This window comes from Monodon monoceros, unplaced genomic scaffold, assembly GCF_005190385.1.
Source record: "Monodon monoceros isolate NGI ecotype Baffin Bay Population unplaced genomic scaffold, NGI_Narwhal_1 Super_Scaffold_2, whole genome shotgun sequence".
Taxonomy (NCBI): domain Eukaryota; kingdom Metazoa; phylum Chordata; class Mammalia; order Artiodactyla; family Monodontidae; genus Monodon; species Monodon monoceros.
In genome coordinates, this window is record NW_021703776.1 from 83,990,348 (window position 1) to 84,003,801 (window position 13,454).

The following is a 13,454-nucleotide window of genomic DNA, read 5'->3' on the forward strand; positions in this document are numbered from 1 at the left end:
TGGAGAAAATTGCTTATGAACCTCCATGATTTCTGAGTTATATAAGCATCATTTTCCTGCTTTATCAGTCATATATGAGGTAATTTTCTTGAGAAGTGCATGTTGTAGCAGACTATTATATTTGAAAACTAATGGATTAAATATATAAAATGCAAACATACTGACAATCTGTTCTTTTTTTTAATGATCAAATATCTGTCTTCTTTATTTTTTATTTATTTTAAATTTTTATTTTACTTATTTATTTTTGGCTGCGTTGGGTCTTGCCGCGTGCGGGCTTTCTCTAGTTACGGCAAGTGGGGGCTCCTCTTTGTTGCAGTGCGCGGGCTTCTCATTGCGGTGGCTTCTCTCGTTGTGCAGCATGGGCTCTAGGTGTGCGGGCTTCAGTAGTTGCGGCGCATGGGCTCAGTAGTTGTGGCTTGCGGGCTCTACAGCGCAGCAGGCTCAGCAGTTGTGGCACACGGGCTTAGTTGCTCTGCGGCACGTGGGATCTTCCCAGACCAGGGCTCAAACCCGTGTCGCCCGCATTGGCAGCTGGATTCTTAACCACTGCACCACCACAAGGGAGGCCCTATTTTTTAAATTTATTTATTTTTTTTGGCTGCATTGGGTCTTCATTGCTGCATGCGGGCTTTCTCTAGTTGCAGTGAGCAGGGGCTACGCTTTGTTGGAGTGCACGGGCTTCTCATTGCGGTAGCTTCTCGTTGCAGCGCATGGGCTCTAGGCGCTCAGGCTTCAGTAGTTGCAGCATGCGGCCCCTAGAGCACACGGGCTTAAGTAGTTGTGGCACACGGGCTTCAGTAGTTGTGGCGCACGGGCTTAGTTGCTCCGTGGCATGTGGGATCTTCCCAGACCAGGGATTGAACCCGTGTCCCCCTGCATTGGCAGGCAGATTCTTAACCACTGTGCCACCAGGGAATTCCCTCTTAATCTGTTCTTGAAGGTGGTAATACTGACTTTACTAATTGGGGGAAGAAGGGAAAAAAGGGTGAAACTTCAACAATAATGAGCTATAAATTCTAAACCTAGCTATTAAAAAGGAGAAAGAATTTGCAGGAAACTTTTGAATGATTAGGGCTTGAATACGGCTTCAGTTTTGCATCTTATTTATAATATACAAGAACTGGTATTTCAGTCTTTTTCATAATACCCCTGGGGAATTAGTAAAAATTTGGATGTTCCCGGCACTTCACTGGCAGTCCAGTGGTTAAGACTCTGGGTTCCCAGTGCAGGGGGCATGGGTTTGATCCCTGGCTGGGGAACTAAGATCCCGCATGCCACATGGCGTGGCCAAAAAATACATAAATAAAAAATAAAAATAAAAATGCCCTTTACCTAAAAAACACAATTTAAAAAAAAATTGGATGTTCCCTATTTTACATAGGAGAAAGCTGATACAGGGAAAGTTATTACCTAAAGTAATGTATTTCAGTTAATGGGAGAGTTACAAAGAAAACCTCAGGTTTTCTGGTTTACATCAAGTAAGGCATTAGAATCCTGTAACCTTTTGAACCATTGAAATTAAGTTATATATAAAAGATCTGATATAAAATAAGATAAATATAAGTTAAACAATAGTTTTTTTCTTCAGAGGTTTAAAATTTTCACTGATTATATTTAAACCTGCCTATTAAGCTTTGTGATGTAAATAATCAAAGGGAAGCAAATCTTACATTTTGTCAGACAGTACTACTCAAATAAAATAGTTGGTAGATTATGTGGGAGATGATTTTTGAAATATTGGCACAAAATTAATACAGTGATGAATTTATCATTAATGTAAAACTTGATAGCATCTTAGTTTTCAGTAGCTGGTTTTATGAACTTTAAAACTGCTCATTATACTAATAAACCATGCCTGGAGTTATAGACCTGTGATCTAGTTCTGTGATTGTTTTCCATTTTCACTTTGTCACTTCACTAGTTTAGAGATTTTACATTTTTGTGGAATATCCTGTGTCTTTGCTGATTTATGGCATTGGTCCTAAATAAGTTGAAAGTAGCTTCCAGTTGCATTAAGAGCCTGAAAGCAATTAGAAAAAAAGAGCAAGATAATTATTATAAACTTAGTTATGTCATATTATATCTCTTACGAGTCCTCTTATTCTTAATATTGAAAGAATAAGTGTGTGTTATTCTCACTACTCATTACAGACTTATGAATGAAGTTACTCTGGATATGCAGTTGTTCTGTGGTATTTCTTTAAAGAAAATATTGTTTCTACTTCAGGTGATGGAGAAGATAACCGACCAGGAATGAGAGGAGGCCATCAGATGGTTATTGATGTTCAAACAGGTGAGGACTACTTGGAATGGAAAGCAAATTCTTTAAAAAAATTATACATTTAAATATCAGGTACTCATAAATGTACTTCTTTCCATTCCTTACCAAGTTAAATGTCATTGGCCATAACCAAGTAGCAAAGAAAATTGCCATTATCTACAGGTAATAACCTAAACTAGGCAATGGCACGTCAGGGAGGGGAGGCTGCTGCACAAAGGAAATTAGATAACCTAAAAGAAATGTAATGTGCAGCCCTTTAGAGGTGTGTGTGTGTGTGTGTGTGTGTGTGTGTGTAGTTTTATATGTGTTTGATTTCCATAGTATACTGTGGAGTATTTCTGGATTTTTAGTGCATTTATATTTTAATGCCGTAATATGGGAATTGTTGCAGTAAAAGAGAATTAAGATATATTTTAGAGGGAGAGAATATAAAATTAAGTAGCCTAAGTGTTGGTAGATGCATAAATTGCTAAACACTGTCCACAAGCCTATAAATAATTTGTTTTAGTCTTCTTTTTAATTTTATTCTGCAACTTGGTACTGAAAATTTTGCTTAGGTTTCTACAGCCTAGAACAGCTTAAATACCATTATATTTAGAGGTTAATGCTAAAATTATAATAGGTTTCAAACTACCATCTTGAAAAGCAAATAATACCAAGAATTTTGTATAATTTTATTTTATTATTTGGTTTTAGAAAACTTTACCACATACAATGCCAGTATCCACCCAAATAATATTTTACTTTTTCCAAGGGTAATAAAAACTCTGTTCTATTATTGTATTATGCTGACAATAGTGCTTCAGGAATAAGGTTTTTTTGACTCATTATAATTACTAAGATTATTGCAATGCAGATAATAATCATCTAGGCATTAATGTGTTTTCACAAATGTTTTATAAATAAAAGGAGGAATTATAATATTTACAATTAACTGCTAAATTTGTGTAGTAACCTGTGAGTTTGTTTGGGAGTATTATTAGGGTCTCTTTGGAAAAGGTTCATTTTGAGGCATAGGAATTTGCTTTCCTTATCTTGGCCCCTCTTCCCAGACCCCTTCCTTCCCACAAAAATAGGCTTGACTCAGCTGTAGAGTCCTAAGCATCTTTTTTTCTACCTGAGAGTTCAGTAAATATGCACATGCTTATTTCTCAAAGAACCAGATCTATACAGAAATTGGTTTTTTTAATCCAAAATTAAATACGGTATAAAAAAAGAGTTGAAAATTTGTGTTTAGATTGTCCACAGTAGCTTTTCTCCTCTTTTGAACATACAGTGGAATTTATAATGCTGTTCTTCTTCTTCTCAGTCATAATGAAAATATTATTAAATTCTTTTTTTAATTGCTAATAAAATACTAGAAAAGAGTGTTGAAAAGCTACTTTAATTTTCTAGACAAAATGCTGTTTTCCTTAAATGCGAAAGTAATGTGGTTTACTTTAACATTTAAAGTTCACCTTATCAGGGAGCAGAAGGAATTTTCATAGTGCTTACTGTGTTGCTTATTATGGAATATGGACTGTATAAAATAGGTAAAATAAATGTGTAAGAAAAGAGGAAGTTTTTCTCTTTTTTTGTAATCCATGATATTTGAGAATGGAAAATGAGAAGATTCAAATGATAGGCAAATATCCTGACAGAACTTTGTGTGAGCAGAGTCATTGACGATTAAATGCTGACTTTTCAGGTCAGAGATCCTTTAAGTAAAATACTTACAGCATATAGTGATAAAGGTCCACATATTTTTCTGTAATATCTTGGTTTTATGCATTAAGGGCAGGGTTTCAGCAGACTCAAGGTCCTTATCCCCATTCCCTTTAAAAAAATATTTCAAGGAGAGGAAAAGGGTTGTTTCAGTATTTACTTGGTTTGCTTTAGAAACAATAATTATAAGAAAGCAATGACTTAAAGTAAGTCATTGTAAATAAGAATGACTTATTATAGGCATGGGATATATTCCAGATGGAATCATTAAAGGCATAATCTCTCATAGTTTCTGAGGCTTTATTATAGGTTGACAAAGGTCTACAATGAAAAATTGATCAGTATCCATACTTCTGTATGAGCACTAGTTGATAAAAATGTAATAAAAGTACTTTGTGAATATATTTTTAAGCAAATATTTCTACTATAGGAAATTTAGGGACTTAGCCATCAATAGAGGGATTATTATTTAGAGCCATTTTGTGTCTGTTTCAGTGCTTTTTTCCCACCCCCCCCCAAACTTTCTGAATGCTGGGTCAAGCTTTATTTAGGTCCATGTGTGATGATTAAATGAGATTTTGAGCCTTTAACAGGAACCAAAGTCTGGTAAAACTAAATAATCATGATAGTTAATATCATGATAGTTAATATAAAGTTGTCCATAACTCAAGTGAGCTTGATGGTCAATATGTTACCATTACCACTTATAGTGTGGAAACAGTACTATGTAAACGGTGAAGTTGAAGGGGTTTAACCACATTCAGATGATCCTTTATATGAGTAATAGGGAGTATGAGTTATAGGGATGGTGTGTAAAACATATTGGTATGGAATTCTTTATAAATATGTATAAATGAACTGGTGATGCAATTAGGGTTGGGATCCAGATTGAGATAGAGGAGAAATGCAGCTTCTGAGGATTCAGGTGTCTGGAAGCAGAGAGAAATGTAAGGAAAGATGCCCTAGGAGTCAACCAAGTCAGAAAAAGCTTTGAACTTTCATAAGACTCTAGAATAGTGGTTTAGGTTAAGTTTAAACACGTGTCTGGTTGTGAGGGTGGGTAATCCAGGAATCTGATATATCAAGAGAAAACAAAAGGAATTTTTTAAATGCCATTCAAAAGTCTAGTAACTGCCATACCCTGGCATTCCGACTCTTTTGTTTCAGTTAACCATTGCTATCTATATTCCTTTCTATCACCATGCTCTATCCTTTTTAGTATTTCCTTGTTTTCTTAGATGAGGCTTCATGAGTGGGCTTTAAGGAGGCCCATAATACTCTTGAAATGGTATGTAATATTTTTGTCTGCCTTTGCGGAGTTTATTGGGAAGATTCATTACCTATATTTTTTAAAGGGTTAAATATTTCTATTAAGTTTTGACATTACATGGTAAGTAAATACTGCTGGTATTCATATAAAATTTCAAATGAAATTCCTTGCTCTGTGTAAGTGGTATTCATTGTTGAAATAATAGTGTTTCCAAAGTAAACTCTTGACCACCTTTCCTCTACTCTTGTTTTTTTCCCAGATTATTTGTTGCTAGATATAAGGTGGGTGAGGAAGAGAGTAAAGGTGATAAAGTCAGAGAGGTAGTGAAGGGCAGTTGTATTGAGTTCTTTTGTAAGAACTTTAACCTTTACTCATAGTGAGATGATTAAAGGAAAATATTGTTGGGTTTTGAGAAATGTTACTGACTTTGCATTTTAACAAAAAACAAATTGGGTGAAGGGCAGAAGCAGAGCGACCTTTAACGAGGCAGTTCCTTACCAGAGAAGTGATGATAGCATTGGCTTTTACTAGAGTGGTGATCACAGTGTTGAGAATTGGTCAGATTTGGGATGTATTTTGAAGATGTCACATACAGCTGACAGGATTTACTGATGGATTGGATATGAGGTGTGAGTGAAACGAGTAATGAATGACTCAAGGTTTTGACCTGAGTAGTTGGGAAAATAGTATAGCCTTTCCCTAAGATGGGTAAAACAAGTGGATTAAATATGGTGGGTTGTTCAGCAACTTGTTTTTAGACAGGTTGAGATGCCAGTTAGACATTCAAGTATATAGATACGTCAAGTAAGCGGTTAGATATATTGTTTGGGGTTCAGGAAGACAGGTCCAGGCAGAATAATCATTTCCCTTTCTGTATTTACATAGCACTTTGTTCATACTATTATTTTTACTATAATGATTTCCAAATTGTTCTAGAGTTGCTTGTGTAGGTGTTATGTATCCCATTCCTCTCTATTCAGCTTTCTCCTTTCTACCTCCCATCCCCAATATTCTTATTGACAGGGGAAAAACAAGAATCTTGCATTATTTATTTTTATGGCCGCAAAGCCTGGTATGGAGTAAGTGTGTACTGAATATTTGTTGAACTGAATCAAAATTTTAAAATCCATTTTCCTTCGAGTTGAAAGAAAAATATTTACTTGGAAACTACACTCTGATATTGCTTTAAACCTTGATGACTGGATTGTGTCATGATGTCATTTGTTGTAATATGCTAATATTTTTCTGAGGTGAATTTATGTTATTGGTTATACTCTAATATATTTAAATTTTCTGGTGATTCTGTTTGTTCTTTTCTAGTATATAGACTATATTTCCTTAAAGCTGTAGTTCTTATTACCTTGGAATCTAGGTAGAAAAATTAAAGGTTATGTAGACTTTGCATTTTTTTAGGGTAACAGTTGGTGCTTTCTGAATTTAATTTGGGTGTAGGAGCAGAATCTGGGATATCTTTGGGATTTTTTTCTCTAGAAATTCTGCTTCTATTGTAAAATTATTAATAGCATAATTTACCAAGGTGGTTTCATATACTTTTATTTTATCATTTATGTACCAGAGTCTTATAACTGCTATCATCAGGTTGATTTTAATTATCTTCAAAGTTGTATTTCTTGTTAAGTCTCTGAAAGAACCTTTTCTAGTCCAGGTTTACTGATATAACAATTAAATATAGTGGTTGGAGGTTGAGTGTGTGGGAAGGAAGTGTGTGTGTATGAGAGAGAGAGAGAGAGAGATACCTGGATTTCAGTCCTGACTTTACCACCGACTTTTTGTTTGATCTTGAATGAGTTATAATGACAATAAAAACAGGAATAATAAATTAAGTTGCTGTGAGAGTTAAATGAAATAATGTCTTATATGTAAGTATCAATATATATTATTTATATAATATGTATTTTTATATGCAACCTATTTATCTACAAATATATACTGATTAGTTCTGCTGAGAGAATTTGATGTAAATTTAGAGATCTTTCTTTTGTGTTTGTTTTTTTGACAGAATCTCACAGTGGAAATATTTTTAAACAATTTAAAAATTTTTGAAAAGCAATTTAAAACAACATGAAAAGCAGTGCTGTGTTGAGGGAAAAAATATCTCACTCATAATTCCACGTTCTAACTAACCTATAGTATTTTGGTATAATTGTTTCATCTTTTGTATATATTGCCCTTATTGATGTTTTAGAAAGGAAAGGATAAATATACTTTTAGATTTTTAGGAAAAAATATTAAAATTCATTTTAAGAACTTTTTCATTAAGGATTAGGTTAATTTAGTAGTAGAGTGACTTTCCCCAAGTAGAATTTGAAGAAACTAGAAGTTCTGTCTTTATAAGGTTGGTGCCTAAGTAGTGAAATACAGTTTAGAGAAGCCCAGTCCTTATTTTAAATATGCAATTTGAAGGTTTCCTAAGCAAGGGCTCTTAATCTGTTGAAGTTATATACAAATTTTCTTTGTATGTACATTTTTCTGGAAGAGAATCCATGAATTCAGATCATCAACGAGTTAAGAACATCTTCACTAGACTAAAACTTTTTATTTTTAACCTGAGGAGTAATAATATTTATTAAATACCTACTACATGTAGAGGTTGCGATTAGCACTTTTATATGTTCATACGTTTCATTTACAACTGAAAAGGTAGATACCTTCATTTTACAGAATAGGTCGTGCTGTGTCCAGGGCTGTGGAGCTGGGATTTGAACACAGGTCTGTAGGACTGTCTGGCTCCAAAGCCCATGTTTTTGCTGCTGTTACTGTAGTGGTTCTTAGTTTCCTAATGCGGAAGATACAGTGAAAATCTCAGGTATGATAGGTGAAAACAGAAAATACAGTAGATTGTGAGGGCTAAGTCCTGAGACCTCAGCAAATTTTAAATACATAAATACTAATAAAGCATATCACTTCACTTATAAAATACCATAAAGTGAAATTGAAAAACGTAGTTGATTCCTTTACATCCTTATTAAAAGCTATTGCAGATATAAAGAGTGAGGAACAATAGCTGACCTAATAATTGCTAACATTTATTGAGTGCTTCCAATGTGCCAGGTATTTCACTAGACTGAAACTTCATAGAGCTCATTTCAGCTTCTTTTAAAGTGACTTGTATTTCGAAGCAATTATTGCTTCCCAGTGTTTCATTTATCTTGTTTTCTTAAATATTAAAAATTAATAGTCCCTGAATTTTCTTTTCCTTTTTCAGTCTGTAGATATTTTTTTCATTTTGTTACAGCTGTAAGGATAGACTCACCATTTTAAAAAGTACATGGTGGCATAAATTTTACTCTGATTTTTCAAAGCTTTCTTCTATCCTAAGTGAATTCTATTATTCTTACCAGAGAAGAATGTAGTATTGTATTGAATGTAGTAGAGAAGGAATGTAGTATTTTGTCCTACTTGGGAGTGTATGTCAATTTTATTGATTTATTCCTATACCTGGCATTTCTCTACTTAGGTTATTCAACTCTGAATTGGGTTTCAACTCTGGGTAAAATAAGGCAAAAAGAGAAAAAGGCATGTTTGTTTTGCTTCAGTGTAGAAGTCTGTCTAGATGAAAACTTAAAATATCCATGGTGCCAGGCAATTCTTTGTTCAACTCTCATTGAATTTTAAGAACCTACGGTACCAGCCTTTTTCTGTCTCTCAAGCAGAATAGGTAGTAAGATTTAGGCAAAATCCCAGTGTTTGGTATCTATAAAAGAAGTTGCTTGTCACTTGAAAGAACTGTTCTGTGGAAATCTGAACCTCTCTGACTGTACCAATTATATGTAACGTGCTTTCTTTTTTTTTTTAATGCCACATAATGGTTTTTCTTGATATTCTTTAAAGAAGCTATTGAAGAAAGTAGGTAAACCTGGGTTTTAGTTTTTAAATACAAATATATTCATATGGCTGTATTTCTGTAGCTACGTATGACACGAATTTTTTTCTTTCATACAGTTATCAGAAAGGAATTCTCAAATATAGCCCTAATACAAAGTATATTGTCATAGGCAGAAAATATAACCTTTTAGCAGGGAAATTACAACCATATGTTGAATTCACCCAAAAGATCAGTCTCTAGTTTTGTAATCATAGCCTTATGTAAGAAATATAGCTCTCGGGACTTCCCTGGTGGCACAGTGGTTAAGAATACGCCTGCCAATACAGGGGACACAGGTTCGAGCCCTGGTCCAGGAAGATCGCACATGCCACGGAGCAACTAAGCCCGTGTGCTACAACTACTGAGCCTGCGCTCTAGAGCCCATGAGCCACAACTACTGAGCCTGCGTGCCTCACGCCTAGAGCCCGTGCTCCGCAACAAGAGAAGCCACGGCGATGAGAAGCACGTGCGCTGCAAGGAAGAGTAGTCCCCGCTCAGGGCAACTAGAGAAAGCCCGCGCGCAGCAACAAAGACCCAACGCAGCCAAAAATAAATAAATTAACTAAAAAAAAAAAAAAAGGCTACACAAAAATTCACCAATTAAAAAAAAAAAGAAAGAAATATAGCTCTTTTTATAAAGAGAGACAGATGAATCCAGTTGATAATCTCCTGGGTTTTGAGAGTTCAGGGGAATGGCTAAAGAAGGTAAGGTTAAAGAGTATATAAAATACCTTTCCCCTTCTAACTTATTCTTCCCTTCAAAAATTCTAATGTCAATCTAATGTCCTATTAACTACACTTTCAGAAGGATTAAACTCTTAAACTAAATGTCCTGACAGGGTTCATTTTTATTTTGAATATAAATTTGTGTTTCTTAAAAGTTTTTTTTAAAATTTCATTTGTTTTTCTCTTAGTGTCTACATTAAACTAGGAATTAAGCTAACCCCTTTTACAAGCCTAGTAACCCTCCACCTACCTCTTCTTTTTGACCCTTGAATTTTATCTAAGGTTGGGCCCATGTTATGTCAGTGCATAGTATATGCATTCTATACTATTTCAAAGTGGAAAGATGGATTTAATTACGGAAATAGTGTGCCATCTTGTGGAGGATTATGCAATCAGCATAGTCTGATTTACCCCTAAGAATCAGAGGAGGACAGATATTGCAGTTGGGCTCATAAAATAAAAAGCCTGCTTCTTTGTGCAAAATGGTGTGAAGATACTGATGTGTTAACATTTCTACCTTTTTCTTAGTGTATATAAGATTTATAGATTAGTACTATTGGTAGTAAGTAGTTGTAGGGGTTATTTAGTACTGATACGAAAAAAGACCTGTAAAAAAGACTGGTTGCATTTTAGCTTTTGTGGCCTGAGTAATAACTGATTGATTGATTGGTGATTGATTCATTTAGTCTCTGAAAATGAAATTGGTTTGATATCTTGAACACAGGCTATTATTGGTCACTTTATTTCCGATCCTTCTGTTTCCCTGGCTCCTCCTTTTCAGTAAGTCCTATATGCTGCAAGTTCAGATCTGACCATGTCACATCTCTGCTTAAAATCTTCTGTTGCTATTTAATACTGTACTGTCTGTGGAGTCGAGTTCAAAACCTTTATATTGTCATTTAACCCATTTCATGATGTGGCCACTACCTGTCTTTTTAACTTACCTCCACTCCACTACTTTTTTTTGTTCTTTTAAAATGAACAGTGCGTTTATTCACCACACAGTTTGCACCACTGTGCATGCATTATTTAATTCTCATGGTGGCTTTAGGAGATAGGTACTCTGTGCCATTTTAGAGCTGAGGAAACCAGTGGTTAGGGAATTTGGTGTTGGTCACACAGCTGTGGTGATAGAGCTGCAGTTCCATCCAAGATCTGCCTGACTTTAGATTCTGTGTCTTTTAAAACACTTTTTGTGTGTTTTTCTGTCTCTGTACCCTTGTTTTACTTTTCACCCTGCTTGAAAAGTCCTCTTCTCTTTCCTTCATTCTACCAGCAAAGCCACTTTCTGATGCATAGGTCAGATACCACTGTCACCATGAAATCTTCCTGAGTCTCCTCAATCTGGTATATTCTCTTCCCTTTTTTGAACTCCCGTGGTGCTTTTTTACCTTTCTTACAGCACTTAGTCTACATTGCATTGTGGTGATTAATGTACTTGTTTTATATTCTTCACTAAATTGTAAGCTCGTTGAGGGTAGGGATGATGTCTTCTTTATTTTTATTCTCTAAAGTGCCTTGCCAATTCAGATTAGTACTCAAAAAATGTTGAGTGAACATTTCAGTGAGTCTGAGAGAAATAGCCTCTGTAGCCTGTGCTCCTTTAAGAAAAAATACAGAGAAAGGGCTGCTGCATGAGGAGGATTATACTGCCCTAGGGATGTGCCTGAATTGTTATATAACCTATAAGCATGAGAGTGGACATCGTAAACCAAGCTACTGCCATGTTGCAAATAATAGCATTTTCTTTTTTCTACTTTCTTCTCACTACAGTTTTGTCTGATTATTTCTATAATCTTTAAAAGTTTTTGATCTCCTTTATGCATTAAATAATATTTTTGCTGGTGTTTGGATAATATTTCATTCCTGAATGATTTAACTTAAATGTTAAATGATTTAATTAAAATTTTGTTATACATTTCATTCAGGTATGTCAAAAGGTCCTGTTACCATCTGATTCATTCAGTTTTACTATTAAACTTTAACTGGGACCACAGAGCATTCACGAACAAGAATGACATCTTGGATTAATTCCATTGGGATGCTTGCTCTGTGCCAGATTTTATTTTGCTCAGCTATCAATGAGGCTGTTGTGGAAATGTGGGTTTTCTTTGCTGTGAGAATTTATGCGTACAAAGAGACCTGCTTTTCAGAAAGAACATTGAGAACCCAGATCCCAAGAGGAAGGGTTATTAAAGTTAGTGAACCAGGGTAACCTTATCCAAAGGGTGCCCAGAAACACTGTAAAACAAAAGGTCAATTGCTATTGCTATTTTAGTTATATACTCCCTCCCTCTCCAGGCTTCAGAATTTAATGGGGTTAATTGCATTTATAGTGAGGCCTTGGCAAATAATTTTTAAGTCAGATGAAAATTCTTTAATTTTTTTCCTGTAGAATTCTCAGTATCTGGGCATTACTGTGTGCCATTTGGGAAACAGAATGTTACTTAACTAATGATAATGGATTGTTTTATACTTCTGAGAGATGGCAGTTTTCTAATAGTTTCCATTATTTCACATTTATATAGAGCCAGAAGTGTTCTAGGTACTGGGTTAGACATGGAAACATACAATAATACTGTTTTTATTGCATCAGTGGTATTTAGTATCTACAAAGTATTTTGTGTATATGTGCATGTTTTAAAGGTAGAAATGCTGTTCATGCTTGACACCCTTCAGAATGTTTTCATGTAACTTATATATGAAGAACTTTACCACCACACTGAGAGTTTGTAAATGAAAAAATCAGGACCCAGGCAAGTTAAGTGACCTATACCTGTTTACCCAGTTAGCACTAGAACTGTTCCAGTGGTCTGTTCTTATCCAGAAGCATTGTTTTAATTTCCCCTAGGTTCTTTCACTTAGAAAATTCACTTAGAGTTTGAAATTATATGAAAATATGACAAAAATCTCTTATAAGACATCTCTATGAATGGCAAGAATTTTCTTAAGTAGTGTTACAATATTTCCAGGTGCATTTCAACCCTTCATGATGGGACGTAATTTAGATGACAGTCTCCGCATATATTGGCCTAGGGCATGTCAGAGAGTAGATGGCTTTATAGTTTTCCTGTAATGTATTATATGTAACTTAAAAAATGGTAGGCATTATAACAAGTAGACATAAGATATTTACAAAGGGAAGAAATATTTGAAGAAAGGAAAGGCACTATTATTTTATAAAGAAAGGTAAAAATTTTCACTGGTCACGGAGCAAATGTTTTATCACATGATAAAGTCCATAGGTATAATAGACATTTCAGAATTAGAAGAAACCAAATTCTCAAGATACCTGGAATGACTTAAAAGTTGATTTCTGAGGAGTTAAATCTACCATAATATATTTAGAAAAATTTCCCCCAGTTTCCATGGGAATATCAAGGCTATGCATCACTTTATTCTTAAGATACCTAACTTTAACTCACAGCTAGTTTTAACCATTGTTTTTTGTATTGTAATAGAAAACAGTTTTAATGTGAAGTTTTTTCAGAAGTAGCTAGATAGCTTTATATTATATTTTGCACTGTATATTTCTTAGGGATTTCTTTTTTTTCTTTTCCCTTTTTTTTTTTTTGTTTTTTTTT

The 13,454-nt window shown here is 34.6% G+C and overlaps 1 protein-coding gene across 3 annotated transcripts in view; it reads left to right on the forward strand.

Moving 5' to 3' along the window:
* The window catches only part of MKLN1 (muskelin 1), a 178,691-nt gene that overhangs the window by 96,178 nt on the left and 69,059 nt on the right, over positions 1-13,454 (forward strand). For all 3 annotated transcript variants that reach the window (XM_029233749.1, XM_029233750.1, XM_029233751.1), the window contains exon 8: positions 2,231-2,296. In XM_029233749.1, coding sequence (XP_029089582.1) covers positions 2,231-2,296 — 66 coding nt within the window. The remainder of the gene's footprint in view (positions 1-2,230; positions 2,297-13,454) is intronic.